The sequence below is a fragment of the Rhinichthys klamathensis genome, unplaced genomic scaffold (assembly GCF_029890125.1).
Source record: "Rhinichthys klamathensis goyatoka isolate OS25496 unplaced genomic scaffold, OSU_Roscu_1.1 h1tg000100l_1, whole genome shotgun sequence".
Lineage (NCBI taxonomy): Eukaryota > Metazoa > Chordata > Actinopteri > Cypriniformes > Leuciscidae > Rhinichthys > Rhinichthys klamathensis.
The window spans coordinates 732095-749857 of record NW_026606639.1 but is presented as its reverse complement, the minus strand read 5'-3'; the positions used below and the strand labels follow the sequence as shown (position 1 = coordinate 749857).

The 17763-nt window shown below is 37.4% G+C and overlaps 3 protein-coding genes across 3 annotated transcripts; 1 reads left to right on the top strand and 2 right to left on the bottom strand.

Annotated features, from left to right (window-relative positions):
* Positions 1 to 1511: 1511 nt before the first annotated feature.
* Positions 1512 to 11136, bottom strand: snx5 (sorting nexin 5). The gene is made up of 13 exons (XM_056252992.1): positions 10988 to 11136; positions 10181 to 10285; positions 9859 to 9969; positions 8185 to 8306; positions 7943 to 8066; positions 7385 to 7480; positions 7197 to 7302; positions 7015 to 7090; positions 6651 to 6690; positions 6465 to 6551; positions 5911 to 6070; positions 5476 to 5561; positions 1512 to 2941 (listed from the first exon to the last, which is right to left on the bottom strand). Exons 1-13 carry the CDS (start codon positions 11021 to 11023, stop codon positions 2891 to 2893), a joined length of 1200 nt encoding a protein of 399 aa, XP_056108967.1. The 5' UTR covers positions 11024 to 11136; the 3' UTR covers positions 1512 to 2890.
* A 541-nt stretch (positions 11137 to 11677) lies between these two features.
* Positions 11678 to 14431, top strand: mgme1 (mitochondrial genome maintenance exonuclease 1). The gene is made up of 4 exons (XM_056252990.1): positions 11678 to 12352; positions 12431 to 12653; positions 12852 to 12984; positions 14198 to 14431. Exons 1-4 carry the CDS (start codon positions 11830 to 11832, stop codon positions 14327 to 14329), a joined length of 1011 nt encoding a protein of 336 aa, XP_056108965.1. The 5' UTR covers positions 11678 to 11829; the 3' UTR covers positions 14330 to 14431.
* si:dkey-76k16.6 (uncharacterized protein LOC566817 homolog) lies at positions 14415 to 17299 on the bottom strand. The gene is made up of 5 exons (XM_056252991.1): positions 17167 to 17299; positions 16896 to 17012; positions 16696 to 16804; positions 16476 to 16602; positions 14415 to 15007 (listed from the first exon to the last, which is right to left on the bottom strand). The coding sequence occupies exons 1-5, from the start codon at positions 17239 to 17241 to the stop codon at positions 14611 to 14613; spliced, it is 825 nt and encodes a 274-aa protein (XP_056108966.1). The 5' UTR covers positions 17242 to 17299; the 3' UTR covers positions 14415 to 14610.
* Positions 17300 to 17763: the final 464 nt, after the last annotated feature.

The following is a 17763-nucleotide window of genomic DNA, read 5'->3' as shown; positions in this document are numbered from 1 at the left end:
TATTTTGTGCAGGTGCCGTAATTTTGACACAGGACGATTGGGTAATAAGGACAATATTGAAATTCTGTAGAAAAGGAGGTCCTTAAAATGATTTTTAGATTATGGTTAAAAGGAAACTGGGACACGTAGCCTATATAAAGATTTAATGGTATCGTAAGTGCACAATGGAAGTCTAGTATGACTGGAAAGTGGGTGGAATTGTATTGGATGACCCAATTAACATCTTATATTTCTTTCAGCTGTATTGTAAGGAAGAATGTACACTCAGTCTGTGCACTTCCCTTCAGGGTCCCGAACTCCCTGGGGGATTGCTTAGTTATTATGATCAACAGACTGACATTATTTAATTTTGTTAGGCTATCAAATAAACAAATAAATAGATATTCAAATTCTGTTATTTTATTTCTGAAATTACTTTATTATGTGTTGACAGCTATGACATGCCTTAGGGTCAAAGCACAACATAATAGATAGTAAAAAAGACCATAAAAACTCCTAGTGCTACTAGGTTGTTTATCATTGAATTTCACATCTGATCTAATCGTTACTGGATAGCTTCAGAAGATGAGGAACTCTACACTTATGTACAACAATTCAAATGCAAAACCATAAAATTTCCACCTCAACTGCTGACATCAACCATATCTATTGTGTGTTTTGGAAGAGCTGACCCACATCCTGACTGAAATTAAAACATTTTCCCACTTGTTTGAAAGTCCAGCTTCCCTCTTCGTTGATTTAACAAATTAAGCTTTTTGTTTTTTGCCCCTGCCCTTATAATATTAATGAGCTAAATACTTTCATCATGAGACTATCCAAATATCCAAAAATAGTGAGCCATGAAGTCTAAATTAAGGCATGAAGACCTACAGTTCAGAGGGCAATGACAGGGAAACAATCACATAATGGAGAAGTAACCAGTTCCTCTTCTCATCGACAGAAAAATATGAATCAGAGGATAATGTAATGAGCCCTACAGCTCACTGGACACTGGGGGAAAAACTTCAGTCAGTGTGCTTTTGGCAAAAGGGAATGAGGAAGACAATTCAGTAATTGTGTCTGGTAATCCCATTAATTGATCTCCAGCTGTGGTGGTATCTATACAATATAATAAAGCCTCCTCCAAAGCCATTGGTAAGGAGCTTTTTTTTTTTTAAAGCTGCTAAAGGTGTGTCCTAACTTTTTTATCATCTCAGCTCTGATGTCTGATATTTAGCATTTCTCACAGCAAGCAACAGTAAAGTGACACGTCATTGAAATACATAAGCACTGACACCCTCTGGTGGAAAAAAGGCTAACTTAAAACATTAATAACTTGTTAAAAGACCAAATGTCATTCAATGAACAATGAGACTAAATGTGAGAATATGTAGGTTTGTAATCACATAACCTTAAGGTATGTAAATCTTTACGTTGAAATTTAGACCACTCAACATCAACATCTCATATATAAAAACTCACATTTACATCATAGAAAAGGAGGAATGAAAAGACATAAAAAAAACACAAAATGGGAAAGCAGGGCATATTCATTTTCATCATTGCAAGTTTTCATAAAAATGATGATACTCCATATGAAAACACTTTTTTCATCTATACAATCATTTACAAAATTTGTCATCTGAGTCTGCACATCATTATAATAGTGCTTTTACAAATCAATCTCCATTATAAGAACAGCACAGTTACATATTTTTGTGGCTTTACATAAAACCAAACTTTACACATATATTGGTCCACTGAATTTAAATGTAGCAAGTCTTAAACTGTTAGTAACAACATCAAGAGAAATCGTTTAGTCAAGTAAAAAAATACATTTGAATAAAGAATGCTGATTTATATGATAGGAAAAGGGTGTGGATACAAACTATTAAACTAAATTAACTAAATATAAACTTAAATCAGAAGCATTTTTCACATATGACTCTATAGGATCTGACTTCAGTCATCAAAAAAAGATGAGTTCATGGAAAACATGCAGCTTGAGGAAAACATATATGGAACCACCATCTTATTCATGGCTGCATAACCTTTACCATAAAAAAACTCTGGATTCCACAAACTACTAATAGTAACAAAACAAAGAAAGTTGTGAGATTCACCCACACAAACCAAAAGGGGACATCAGAGTCAGTCTGCAATTTCACAGTCCTTTACGTTTAACATAAAAATCACCAAATGCAATACAAAAAGTGCTGTTTTTGACCCTGACAGTGTAATTTGACAGAATTTGAATGTAAATTAATTCCCATGGCGCTTATATTTTTGTCTAGTAATCTATGACAAATTGGGTCGTGTCTTTAAATGAGTCTCAATTGAAAAGAAAAATGTGAAATCCACACTTCAGAGATATATACTGCTCTGTCATCACATGGCAAGTTTTATGTAGTAGTTCATGATTAGTATGCATCAGCTTTCCAGTGTGACAGCAAAAAGCAGATTAATCACATTTAAAGGTACAAAATTGCAGTCAAAAACAAAAGAAAATCACGTTGTGTGCTTTTGTTTCTTCTGTCATTGTGGTGGTTTATAACTGTCTGCATAATCTGAGCTAAAATATCTCAGCTAATGCTTACAAGACCTGGAATACTTAACACAGCAATTGTGTTATTGAACTTAAATAAATTGGAGAGCTTAGGGTGATGTCATGTTCACTGCCCTCAGTTTGGTGGCAAGATTCAGGCAGTAAAAACAAAAACGGGCATGAGAAAAAAAAAATAGATATAGTGTAAACATGGAAGAGACATTGCTGGTGGTGGCTCTTTTTTATGTTTTAGAGTTATTATTGAACCACATTAAGGACATTTGAAGTGGTGCATCCAGGTTCCCCTCTATTGGGTTGGTAACAATGCTAGGAGCTCAAGATGGTCCAGTGACCTCATCGTGTGGGTCAGTTGCCTTTGAGCATCTCAATGCTGCCTTGCAGAAGGGACACACTGTTCTGTAGTGAGTGTAGAGAACAGAGAACATGACAGAGTAAAAGAGGGAGAGAGAACAGATGGAAGAAAGTCAACATGTTGGGCCAAACCATGTTAAAAATCAAGGTTCTCACACCTATTGATTAACAGATCCCCACGAGTTTCCTAGTCGATCATATTACTATACACATTACTCTATTTTAAGTTATTTTTTAAATGATAAACAGTGGGGTCCCCCTAGTGGTCTGTGAACTATAGCCAGGGGGTCTGCGAAATAATTTATAACAGCCTACCGTTTTTTCCGGACTATAAGTCGTGTTTTCTTTATCATCTGAAAACATGCTATTTATTTCAAAGTGACTTATATAATGCATTTAATGTCAAATAATACAAAGTAGACACTTAAGGTTTCTATAGATAGATAATCTATCTGTATTTCTTATTTCTGTGCGTCAAGTAGACTATTCACTGTGTTTTGGTTGATTTTGGGGCACGTGACCCAGAAAGGAGACAGAGACGGCATGAACCCGCATCCTGTCGTTTTCTTTATTTTTAAAAGGCATGACATTTTGTAGTCATTTTTAATGTATAACCAAATAAAAAAATGGACATTTTACGTTTTGAATGATGTACTCTTGTCTTATCTGTATGGCGATAAATAAGAGTATTCCTTTGTTTCCACTGATGAGGAAAAAATCCCAAGTAATCTCGTCTCGCGTGCGCGCACAATATGTCAGTTCTAGCACTGCTAGATTTGACATTAGAAGCCTGATCATTATCAAAATAAAATAGTCAACCGAACTTAAGTTCGGCTTAATTTAATTTATCTGTTGTAGCTACAATATAAAGGCAGTCAATCATTCATAGCCTACTGTCGACTTGCTGTTATTCCAATTTCATTTCTCCGCATGTGAAGATGCTGATATGTGTAGGCCTATACTGGGACTGAAGCATGCAGCTTTCTTTACATAAATAGTTAAGCATCCAAATGTTAGGCTACATCACAAATATGGAAACTTTGGACCGAATGAGGGATGCACGAGCCCAACGTCCGTACAGTTTCAGTTTTGATTAAACTTAATTCGTTTAGACTTGATGTTTAAAATAAATGTTGTCTTTATACTATTATTATTATTTGTATTATCTTATAGGGTAGCCTACTTATTTTTCATTCTCGTTTTGTTCTGCATAGGCTACGATTAATTTAAGTATTTGCTGTGGAGTGAGGGGGAAGGCTAACGCCTCAAAAACGCAACAAAGTAGGCTATTACATTCAGGTGCAACTTATTTTCTGGAAAATACGGTAAATTATAAAATTGTGCTGTATTATTAAAAAGTGCATAGGGACAGGGCCGTACCCACAATTGAGGTCCCCGAGGTCCGGACCTCTGTAATTTTTCTATGCGTGTATATAATGAAAGTTGTGAAAATTTCCTAATATTAACTCTGATTTGGTGCTGCAAGGATATATTGCACATCGCGATGATGACTGACCTTCTCGTCTGAGCTGCTTCAGCAGACTAACAGCTCGTCAATGTCAATTATTTGACATTATATGTCAAAGATGAATTCAAAGTAGGCGGGCTTATGTTCACAGAAGCTGCAAGCCAAGCGCGAATTCCCGCACGATGCTTCAGTTAACGGTCATAAAGTGCGAGATAAGATGTAGGCCTAAATAGCTAAACTAAACAGCTGTTTTAGATAGAAGTTTTAAACGAACGCTTTGGGAAAGGAAATATAGCTACAGGTCAAGAGAAGCATATACTGTGCCCAGGATGAGATTAACATTATGGATTCCTATTTAACACAGCTATACTGTATGTTTTTTAGCTAATTACAGTGGATATAAACTCAATTTAACAACACACGCACCTATTAAACATATTGCCATTATTATTGTATAAATATAGGCTAGGCTATATTTGTGTGCAGAATAATACTTGAAACATTTCTCATTTAAGGCCATTCCTGTTTGGAATATGTGATTGTGTTTTGATACAGTCTACATGTAAACAATAATCATATACATTCTGCATTTCCATTTTGTATGTGGATCATTCATTATCAAATTTAAACTGTCATCTTGACAAAAAAATTGATGCCACTGCCCACTGACATGCTTTTAAAGCTAGTTATCCAATTTTTGGGCCTTAAAACACCTTAAAATGCACATGTGTGTAGATCAAGAACATCAAAAATTCCTCAGGTGGGGGAATTTAAAAAAAAAATCAATTCAAAAGTGATGCCCCCCAACCCCCCTCGCAAGATCACTTTTGGGACCTCAGTAGGCTGTTTAGAAATTCCTGCATAGGACCCTGGGTGGAGACCATTTGTGCAAAAATATTTCATTAGCCCCTCCCACATTAACTTTGGGGTCAATCACTGTTATAAATATGGAAAATGTTTTTGCCCTGTAAGGGGTCACTGGCTCCAAAATGTTTGAGAACCCCTGGGGGTAGTGTATAATTACAATTTTAAAATTCTCTGATTTACCAGGTGTTCCACGACTGTAGGAATATATGTACCACCTGGACACATGACACTTCATCATCCTCACCTTGGCATGTTTTATTTCCAGCTCAGTCATCTCGATCAAGTTCTTACGAAAGGCTATAACACGCCTTGCCTTGAAGCTGGTGAGCTCTACAAACACATGAAACCAATGTTAGTAGGTAATTACTCACTTAAAGGAAGTTCACCTAAAACAGAACCTCTTGCATGATAACTTTTTTAGATTTTTTAGAACTTTTTTTTTTTTAGATACTTTCTAGTTTCTCAACAATATTCTTCCAACTTTCTCTGCAACTAACCAGCTAACCAGGCACAATTTCAATAGTTCATAGAGATCACTCCTTGCAGAATTCAAACCTAGATTCAATTGGCTACCTGCCTGGATCTATAAACACTATATTAACTCTTCATATATTATAAACTCAGACCATCAGAGTAATAAAAGTAATAAATAAAAAGAGGTTTTGATTGTAAAACACACCTTTCCTGCCAGACTCAGAGAGCTTGTCAAACTTTTGCAGACACTGCTTCTGGTTCTCCTCAGCCTGCGCGATGTCCTTCCCCTTCAGACGAGCCTTGTCAAGAGCTTTATTGGAATTTTCGTAATCGGCAAGTGCCCGTGCACGTCTATACAAAAGGTCCTTAAGGAAGCAATGGCATACATTATTGATAAACTTATAATTCAGATAAATCAACTTATTTGAGTGTTAGTGAACAATGACCCAGGCTGGTCAGCCAAGTGTGGGTTCTCTTTACACAGTGGCATCCAGACGAGCTACAGTATAAGATTTATCAGATTAAAAAGAAATTCTGTTGCTGTTACAACCAATGATGTGCACTTGAGGAACACAACGATGTGCATGTCTGACAGACTGGCAAAAAAAACAAGGCAGGTCTGGTGGGCAAAAATGGGTTTCCACCCTACAATGAACACATTCTGGAAACAACTATAAAACATACAATCTAATATACTTGGTTGAATTATACAATCCATATAATATATAACTGATGTAACAAACAGAGGGAAGGTTTCACCTTAGCAGCCTGGATGTCCCTTGTGTAGTATCTTAACAATTCTGTCAGCTTGAGCTCTTGATCTGATGCCACCCTGTCCTCCACTTTCTGCAAAACACATACATGACATAGCAAGTTACTTGATCTTCTGAACATGGCAACAGTCGGTTTGTAAGTTGGTAAGATAAATCCTACAGAGATACTCACTCGAAGCTTTTCAAACACGTCAGCACATTTTTCTAAGTGCCTGGAAGGAGAACAAAGATGAAGTAAAAATAAAAAATCTTACATCAAGCTTCAACACTTGTTTTTTTGGAATGTATTTGTTGTCAATTTTGCTGCTTTAAATGTAAATAATATAAAAATAACATGTTTACATTTTTTGCGATGGTGCTAGTGAAAATTTTGCCAGGGGAAGTGAAAGAAAACCCTCTAACAAATGCAACTAATAACTTTACTAGTTTCACTTGCATATCAATTAATTATGCTATGCTGCTTAATGTAGGAAACATTTATTGCTGTTCTTTGATAATGCATTTTTATGGCAAGCAAGATGAAATACACTTCTCACTTTTTAAAGGCAGAGTTGTTGTCTGCAGCAGTGCTGTTTAGAGCCCCAGAAATGTGGTTATAATCATCAGCAACATCTAAAAAAAGAAAGACAATCTTTTTGTGAATATGAATATCTTTTAGCATAAACAAATAGCCAAAACGTTTGCAGCCAGATGATTCGTTTGGATGAAATGGTCTCACTTTTGTGTGAACGGGTCATTTTCTCAGCCTTAGCAGCGGAATCTTTGATCTTAACGGAATAATCCAACAGAAAAGTCTTCTCCTGTTCAAAAAACTCATCAACCTCCTGCAAAAAGAAAATAATAAAAAAATTGACATATCATGAGATGAGACAGAACACTGCTGCCTGTTGTGATTGACACACTGACCTTGACCCCTGAGATGAGGACCTCATCAGCGGTCTTTACCATGTTCTTAAAGAACCCACCAAACATTTCCTTGGCGTTTTTCCTCCTTACGGTGAGCTAAACAACAAATGAAAAGAGAATTCCAAAGTCAAGCACGATATGAACCGATCAGAAGGCAGAACCATAGTGTGCACTCTTTATCGCCACTGGCTGACTGGCTGAGATCCAAGAAGGTCATCCGTGTCTTTGTTATCAGTATAACTGACACTTATCAGTGCAATACAAGACTTAGAGTTTTAAGAGACTTTCTTTCGTTCTCGTTCTCTTTCTCTCTATATGAATCAGCAAAAAACAGCTGTCCAGTCAGAGACAGTTTTTGTGCTGAACTATGCAGGAAGTGGCCCCTCTCCCCTCCCACTTTATCTTCTGCACTCATACTCCGACCTATCTCCATGTCTGTGTAAATTGCCAGCATTGCAGCTTCTCAGGAAATTAACAATGCCAACAGTCCCTCTCACTGTCTCTCTGTTTCCTGGTCTGGGAAGAACAGGACTAGCTTAGACAAAGCGGAAGACTCACATCCTGGTCGTATTCCAGGAAGATCTGGAAGTTTCTGTCCTTGCTGAAGACAGGGTGGGAGGAGAGTCGCTGAAGAAAAACTTCATGAACCTGCACGGTCTTCTTAAAAACAGCGAGATATTCTCTGAAACGATACACTGATTTAATTATACACATTTAAATGTCAATAATGCCACAACCTATGTGCAAAAAAAAAAAAATATATATATATATATATATATATAATGTAGAATTTGACTCACGCCTCAAGTTCCTGCTTCATTTTGGCATATTCTTCCTTTGTCATGCTCGATTCCCCCTCTCCCAATTTATGCATCTTCTCCCGGGGACCCTCAAAGTCAGGTTTTGGTGGGGCGGGAGGAATCTGAGGAATATCGACAAGGGAGGAAGGAGGAAAGTACACTGTAAAAGCAAGCCAACTCAATATGAGACTACTTGGCTATTCCAACTAGAGATGCGCGGTTGGCGGTTACAGCCGCGGACTCCGCGGATAATCCGCGGATCGGGCGGATGACGGGACGAAAAAAATATTTTAATTAAATTCGGCCGGGTGGCGGGCGGGCGGTTGAACCAATCAAATGAAAAAATATACATTGTTAAATATTGTTATATGACTATATACCTATATCAAAAAAAATAAAAATAATCGAGCACACTTTGAAATAATCAAATTTTCATCAGCTATTTGAGTCTATGCAGAGACTGCTTGTTGTTATCAGAGATGGCAACGCCGGCGAAGGAGGTAGCTACGTGACAAACTCAAAAAAAGGAGAATTAAAAACAAAGGAAATAGAAGGTCAGAAAAGTGTTGCCTGGAATAAGTTGTGCGCTCTCTTGATATGCGCCCGTTCGATATTTTTTCTCGTAAAGGATTCCACCAATTGGCCCAGACATTGATTGACATTGGAGCTAAGTTCGGTGCCGTTGACGCTGGACGAGCCTGTTCTGAAGACTCCCGTTATTTTTGAATGCACGGGAAGAGAGCGGAGAGCGCGTCTTTTTCAGGCACAGTGCAATTCATTTTATACCATCAACAGGCCTAACAATCATATAATAAACTATAGAGCCTCGATATTAAAGAAACGCCGAAGTCACTCCTAGGCTTTTTCATTGGTGCGCCATCAGCTATGCCTACAAAAGACAGATGAAATCTAATATTAATAATTGATCCATGTCGGTATACACAGCCTAATATTTTATAATGAAAAATAGCCTACACAATGAAGATAGACTATTGACTTTTTAGCCTACTTATTAAATCCAGGAAATTGGTTAATGAAACGTGGATTAAAATGAAGATACAATTAATACAAAACGAAATTCGCTTTAAAGAAAGGCTTTGTGCTTTATTGTGAAAGTTTGAAAGTCTTTTAGTGCCGCTTTCTGAGTGTTCGCGTCCGTAATGGAGAACTGTCACGCCCTATACAATAGCAGCATGTTGAAATGATGTGCCAAAATGCGTTTTCTATTAGGCTACAATAAAAATATTGTACAGTAGCCCATCAGATAAGGTCAGGTGTTCCGAAGTGCGTTTAATTTAGGCTATTTATTTATTTTTGTCCCTGCGCGCTGATCGGAGACGGAGTTTATTGCTGATTTTCTGAGAGCTTTCTAGTCTCGCGGCTGTCATCAGCAGCGCCTTGTATCGCCTAATCAGCGGATGGCGGGCGGGTGCGGTTTTGAAAATTGGTCAAAAACGTTGGTGCGGATGGATGGCGGACGGATGATGAGTTTTGTGATGCGGTTGCGGATGAAATAATAGCCCATCCGCGCATCTCTAATTCCAACCATGTACAATGCAAACAGATGGTCAATAGATAAACTCTATGGTTTGCATGTTGGCCAACAGTTGCCTTCTGTTGCTAGTGATGAGCATTCATAAATCTAGACAATATGGATATGGGTTTTAAACTTACAATGAGGCCAGCATAATCCTCAGTCTCCACAATTGTGTCATGGAGCCAGATGAAATCTTCGTGCTGTCGTGGCACAGAAAATTCTGGCTTCTGAAAGGAACTAAGTGTGGTCTGCGAGGAAGTGAAGAGCAAATTGACAGTATGAGTCAATGAGTTGATCTAAAACTAGAAACTACATCATTGGTATTTGACAAAACAATCACTGACAGACAATCAAACTATTATAGATCATGGTAAGTTACACTAAATAATACATTAACGCATGCAAGCTACTCAAGCACTGACTTATTTGAATGGCAGCAAATTTGATCTGTTGGCTCACCTTGGTGTGGACGGTAAATTTGACTTTGTCACGCTCACAGAGGGCATCAGGAATATCAATGAGGAGAGATGCATCGTGATTCAAGTCGACTGATACAGAACGCACCTGTATCAAGATAAATAAATAAAAAGATTTGTTAAAAACTCAATCTGACAAATCAAGAAGAGCGCTTTAAATAAAGACTGAGAACTGTAGTTATGTCTTGTCTATTGTATTTTACTCTGCCATAGACTGGAAAAAATATATATATGCTTATGAAACCATGTTGGTAAAGAAAAAATGTTATTCATTCACCTATTCAACAAAACATACTGTCGTTTACTACATAAGCAGTGTAGTGAACGGTCATAGAGTGCGGAAAAAGCAGTTAGAGAAACTTCCTCAAATGATGTCTTCAGAAAAGAGACTGTAAAATAATAATATACATCATTCGACGATTCGTTTTTACCTATTGACAAAACAAACACAACTAATGACGCATTGGCCAATATCACACCAATATAATTACACTACCAGCTAAAATATTATCATTATTAACAAACAGACAGATAGACGGACGGACGATAGATAAGTTAGCAGCTAGATAGACTAACGTTATGACACGAAGACGGCTTTAAAACTGGTTTGCCGTTGTTGTTATTATTGGGGAACACAGCTAGTAAGGGGTCAAAGACATCACAAACGTGCTATTAAGTTTCTCACTATAAAGTTCAAAACAGTGCTGGGCGGTTATTAAGCAACCGAGAAAGACGAGTGCTTAATTCATTAACAAACTTTGACTCTATAGAGAGATATGGCAACACTTACCTTCTCCTTATCACTGTCCTGTGATATAGATGTCATGTTCAGAAGATATTCCACTTATTGTATCGTCTCTGAGTTGTACATTAAACTGTACTTTTAACTTTCCAACTGCTGCTCGTGCTCCTCACTTTCCACTCTCGCCTGTCACTGTGGACATCCGGCTCGATTTTTTCTGGCAACACGTCAAAATAAAAGTCTTCTTTTTTTTTTTTTACTTTCTGTTGTCCATGTTTTGACTTGTTTGAAAGAAATTGTGTTTATACAGCTGCTTCTCACAAGTCACATATCGTCGTGAAGAGAGAGAAAAAACATATTACATACCCAATTTATAGAACAATAATAATATTAAATAACTTCATTAACAGCATGTGATGTCGCGGGATGTGACTTGTGAGAAGCTGCTGTATGTAAAGTGGACGTGTAGTATTTTTTTACAGTCTATGGTAGTAACCGTAGTAACGTGTTAAAAAGCTTCGAGTAATTTCAATACAATTGTTTATTGGATTTCTACTTCAGAACGTTGAGCCTGTATACATATAGAAGTTATGCGTTTGCTGTCAATTAAATACAAAAACTACTTTCAAATCCTATTCCTTAAAGTTGCATTGTGGGAAATGCTGTTTTACCGAAACATGTTCAACGTACGTTTGACGAAGTTCAAACTACAATTACCATAATTCCCCAGTAGATCCAGTTCAAACTGCGCTCCATTTGAATCTGAAATGTAGTAACATCGTGATCGCTTACTTTTTTTTGTTTATTTATCTTAATCTATCTATCCATTTTCCAAAGCATGAGAAAGTTGATGTAAACATCCCCATAGAAACCGGATAAGAACATTACATATGACGATTACAATGCAAGTATTGAAGCTATTAATACAATGCAAGTGTGCGAGATCAATGGGCTTCCCCTCTGGTCAGTTCTCGCGTGTGGACAACTTTTCAACCAGCTGTCAATGGCGAGCAAGCAAAAAGGTCAGTCAATACAGCACAGTGGACACAGAGCGCTACTCGTCTCTGGTGCGTGCGGTGTTGTCCTCAAAAACCAGTTCACAGACTCCTGCGAGCATCGAGGATGAGGACTGTCAGCTGTACGGACCTGTAATAAGATCCAGACCGCCTTCACAACAGCCCAAAGTACCTAAAAACCTGCATCCACTGTTAAATGAGGCCAAAGGTCAGTCGGAATATGTGCCGGGACCTTTGGCTCGTATAACATTACAGAGGGACTCTAATACGACATCACCTAGTGTGACCCGAATCCTACAGAAGACCATGCCACCTGACCAAGCCTTTTACCTGGAGAGGTGGAAGAGAAGGATGATTGCTGAACTCGGAGAGGAAGGATTTAAAGAATACAGCTTGAGTAAGAATATTTATTTTCTTTAATTGAATATTAAAATATCTACTCCTCTCCTCCTAATTAATATGTGTTGTGTTTTAGACATTTTCAGACAAGGACAGCTGTTCCATTCTGCCATTGAGGACCATTTCACCCAGGAAACCCCTTCTAAAGAGGACCCTGATCGCCCATTGGAGGTGTCCGGATTTGTAGAGAGTGCGTCTCATGTGCTGAATGATATAACAGGAGTGAGAGCTATTGAGAGTGCTGTGCATCATTCTACTTTACAGTACCTGGGGATTGTAGATTGTATTGCCCAGTACAGGTGAGATGAATTCCTTTGAATCAAAAAGTCATACAAGAATTCATAATGAGATTTATCATACACCTTTTTTATTTTTTTAATAGAATCATGTATTCTTGATGCTTTCTTGCACATATTGACATTGTTATTCATTCCTTTTTTATATATTGGTCATGTTGAATTGTCCCCTAAAACTAAAGTTTATCTGCTTTCATACAGAGGTTCATTGTGTGTCATTGACTGGAAGACCTCTGAAAAGCCTAAGCCCTTGCTTCGCCATACTTATGACAATCCATTACAAGTAGCTGCATACATTGGAGCCTTGAACAGTGACAACAACTACAGCTACCAGGTAAACATTACTATGACCCCATTTACACCTGGTATTGAGATCTGAAACAAATATATATATAGTTAGGCCAGCAGGGGGCCCTAGTATAATGATGCGGACACTATACTGTCACAAACAAAACAAAAAAAGCATCGTCCTTCGAATAAGACGTTAAACCGAGATCCTGACTCTCTGTGGTCGTAAAAAAATCCCAGGATGTCCTTCGAAAATGAGTAGGGGTTTAACCCTGGAAACCTGGCCAAATTTTCCCATTGGCCTCTGTCAATCATGGCATCCTAATCATCTCATATAAATACTGATTAGCTTCATCACTCTAGCTCCTCCACCAATAAGCTGGTGTGTGTTGGGCGTTCTAGCACAGTATGGCTGCCACTTCACATTGGTGGTGGTTGAGGAGATTCCTTCCTTTCATATGTAAAGTGATTTGAGTGCAAAGAAAAGCGTCATATAAATGTAACAAATTATTATTATATGCACAAGACATCACAGAACTACATTTTGCCTGATGTCAACATGCAGTCACACAGATTAATTAATGCAGGTACTTGAATGAGAATTCAGCTTGAACTATCAATTTTGTGCTAGGATTGAAAAAAAAAAGCCTGCTCAAAAAGAAGCGAAATGATAAACAGATGAATAATGCGCCAACTGTCTGCACTTAACATCGTTTTTTTCACCTAATCCGTGCTTACATACTGTATTTTAATACAATACATAGTCGGATATCCCAAAAAACCTGTTCTCATTTACATATTTTCTGTCAAAATATGAAAAGAGTATGATATAGTGACTGACTACATGCTAACCAGCAGTCCAAAAAGTCACTAGATTTGTCGCTAGTCATTAAAAAAAAGGTAAAGGGGTCTAAAAGTCGCTAAGTAGAAAACAGTTATTTTGAATTGTAATATTTCACAAAATGTAACTGTAATTTTGATCAAATAAATACTGCTTTGATGAGCATGAAAATAATCTTACCTACACTAAACCTTCGAACAGTAGTGTATGTACATACTATGTAGTCATAAGATCGCTCCCCTCAAAATCTATTTGAAAGTGGTCACATGTTAATACCCTGTGTAAACGGTCTTGTCTGACCACTAATGAACATCTTATTGCCAGGTATATACAGGGCCTAAAGGCATTTACTCTCTTTAAATGGCTTGTTGAAGTTTTCCATTGGAGTCTTCCATCATGTTCTGTTGTTTACACATAGGTAAAAAACGGTTTAATTGTGGTGGCCTACAAAGATGGATCACCCGCACATGCTCACTTTTTGAACTCACAGCAGATTAGGCCATTCTGGGAGAAATGGCTGCTTCGACTAGAAGAGTATGCAGAAAAATAAAACGGCTTACAAATCAAGCTGATGCTACACAATGTGTAGTTTAACTGTAAATGTTTGTTTTACATGTGATACAAAGAATAAATAGTTGTGTTGTACACATTTTATTGATGGAATGGATTCCTTATTTAAATAAATCAATTGTTTTGGTTGTTGATGTGGCCTTGAGGAAGTTTTTTTTTTTTAAGTTGTACTACATTATATCAGTAAACAGCTTTTACATAATACATAGCATTTCAGACAGAAGCTAAACAATTCTGATTGGTTGTTCTGATATGGCCCATTTAAAAATCATTAAATACAAACCAGGCTGCCCTGTAATCCGGTTCCTCTGTGAAACCCAGGCTTGTAAAGAGCCTGTAGGATAACTGGTTCTTCTCCTCTATAAAACAGTACACTGGATAGCCTTGAGAGTGGAGTCTCTTTGACATAATGGTGACCAGTGCTTTTGCAAAGCCTTTTCCTCTGTGTTCTGGAACCGTGTACAACATTCCCAGAGCACAGGAGGGATACGTTAATATCCATGCTACTGGTCGATCATCTGCGTCCAGGACACAACAAGAGGGAAAGTTCAAAATCATATTCCTAATCATTACTTTGCTGTGTTCACAGCCAAACTTCCAGCTACTGTTGACTAGTGCAAGATGAGACTCGTTGAGAGAAGACAGCTTCAGTGATAAACTGCAGGAAAAAGAAAACAAATTTTAGTTTAACCTGATATTTCTCACTAAAGGCAGGCTCACACTACAGAACTATGAGGCTACGTGAATCGCCACAGTGCTCACACTACAATACAATTTTTCTTGTCGTCTTCTTGTCTTAGCAGCGCTCATACGAAACAACACAAAAACTGATGGTAAATAAAATATATCATAATGTTAAGTATAGAGCAAAGACCACTTATTTACATTTTTTAAATATATTTTTTGTTAGATTCTTAGTATAAAACAATTATGATCAAATTGTCACCTTGTATTCATGTATGTTTAGGTGCATGATATCATTAGAGCAGTTTACCATGTTGTTTCATCACTCACACACTACAAGATCACGTGGCGATAATATCCAACAGGTTTGAAAATTTCGCAGCGTGTGAGACAGACTCAGATCACGTTGCTGACATCAGCGACAGCAACAAGCACCGATTTGGTGGCGATCCAGGGGTTTTGTCACAGACCTTGGACATTTGTCAGCGACAGCAAAATCTAGCCAAAAGTCCTGTAGTGTGAGTGTGAGCCTGCCTTTAGGGGTCACACTTGCAATCCTTGGTGGTCAATACAGACCAAAGAAAATAAGGGTAACATTTGTTTTTAATAAATGATTGCAGTATTATGCAGGATGTTGCATTTTGAGGGGATTTCATGGTACTAGACAACATAACCTCTAAATTATACACTAAAATAATACAAATATGAGAAAAACTAGATTAAAATGTTTGAGACAAACTTTGTTGGCCATCCAGAAAGTTTGTAGTTTAAAAAGCTTTAAGTTTCAAGTAGTTATAGTGTGTTAAAAAGGTATTTATTAATCCAATGCATGGAAGGCAGGTTGGTGTCATCTGGTGGGAAACATAAAGAAAATCACATGCAATACTATAGTGCACTAGATGCCAATATAGCCTATAATTGGGCTGTGTAATCCCTAGTTACTTATAAAAAGGTTTTCAGACATTATCACTTACTTTTATTAGGTTTTGCATTGGATATACAATTTAGACATTATCAAAGAAGACTACTTCATTGCTTTGTATTTTCAAATTTCCCATTTTCCCATTCATATCCAATGACATTCATTTTTGACTGTTAAGTTATGTGAGACAATTTTTTAAGACCATTTAGCCTTTTCTAATCATGTCTACAATTTGTTTGTTCATATAGCAAGTGGCACAAGTTTCGTACCATTTCAATGAAGTAAAAAAAAAATGAAAATTCAAAACATAAACCTTTCATTCTGAAATTACTTAAGACCAACAGAGGGTTAAGCGTGAGATACAATGATGATGACAACAACCGAAGAGCCATTAAAAGGTTACATGTTTCACTTACAGTGCTTGTACTCAGTGACAAATTACTGCAATATAGCTTGAACTATGAACTGCCATAAAATTGTGTCTGAAGTGTGGTGTTAATGATTACAGCGTATACTTCACCTATCAATTTGTGAACATTTTGATGGCTCTCGAAGAACCAACTTGAGGCACACTGCTTCTTTCTTCACGGGTACACCTCTGTTTATAGCCACTAATTCCAGCATCTTTTCATGATGAAGCTCAGTGGCTTGAGACAACGATTTAAATGGAAAAAGTTTTAGACCTTTTCAGTGATTTATACTAATGTAAAAAAAAAACTTGCAAAAAGAGATACAAGTACCTAAGCAAATATACATTTTCCAGTCAATGACATCTGTCTGTGCCAGCAGGTCTCTGAGGTAGACATCGTTTTTTGAAAACACAGTCAAGTCTTTGAAAAGGTCTCCTGTCTGTAGAAAAAACAGAAATGGGTTGTTGAACCTATCCTAAGTGTTGTGAAATATCCAACCAAACACTTAAATTTTGCAATATTCCTTATACCTCACGAATTTCTGGTTTAATGAGTAAAACTCTGAAGTCTGGCCACAGGTCAACAAACACACTAACAGGATCAGCTCTCTGTCCAGTTCTGTTGAGTTGAACAATACATCCATATACCTATATGTATCCAGGACAAAATAAAATATTATATATATATTTTTATATATATACACACACACAACGTTTAACGCTAACGCTGACAGTTGAGTTGCATGTAGGCCTGGGCCTGGCTAAAGTAAAGCATTCTATGAATTTTAGAAATTTTTAAAACCTGCAGCGACTGTGGAAAGTAGTTTTTAAGGTCTACTTCCAGGGTCTTCAGATCCTCTGTAGTCAGCTGACGCATTGTGAGGGGTCTCTTCTTTCTGCGTCAGCGTGTCTACTGTATTGCTCGCAGTCAGAGACAAGTCATATATTTGTCGCAAATTCTCGCAATGCATTTAAAAGCCTCCGAACCATAGAACAGACCAGGTTCCAGGGTTGCCAAATCCGCTGTTTTCCCGCGGAATGGACTACGTCTGAACGGTTGCCGCGGGTTTTTTCTTCCCCGCGGATTAAAGTTTTGATATATTGCACAAATTGTGTTTGACTGAAATGCTTGTATTGAAATATTTGATATTCTACCATTGATAAAACTGCTAGATTGTAAGTTTTGTAAAGTAGGGTCACTGGTATAGAGCCTTTGAGCTGTGTTTATTATCATGATAGTGCTTTCATTTTGAATAGGCCTACCACTGACTATAAAATGTGTATTTTAGGTATGGGAATGAATGCCACAGGCCTATTTTGATTTTTGGTACGTCCCTGGTCATTTTAACGCAGAGCTGGCAACCCTACCCAGTACGTACGTAACTAGGTATACAGGAAG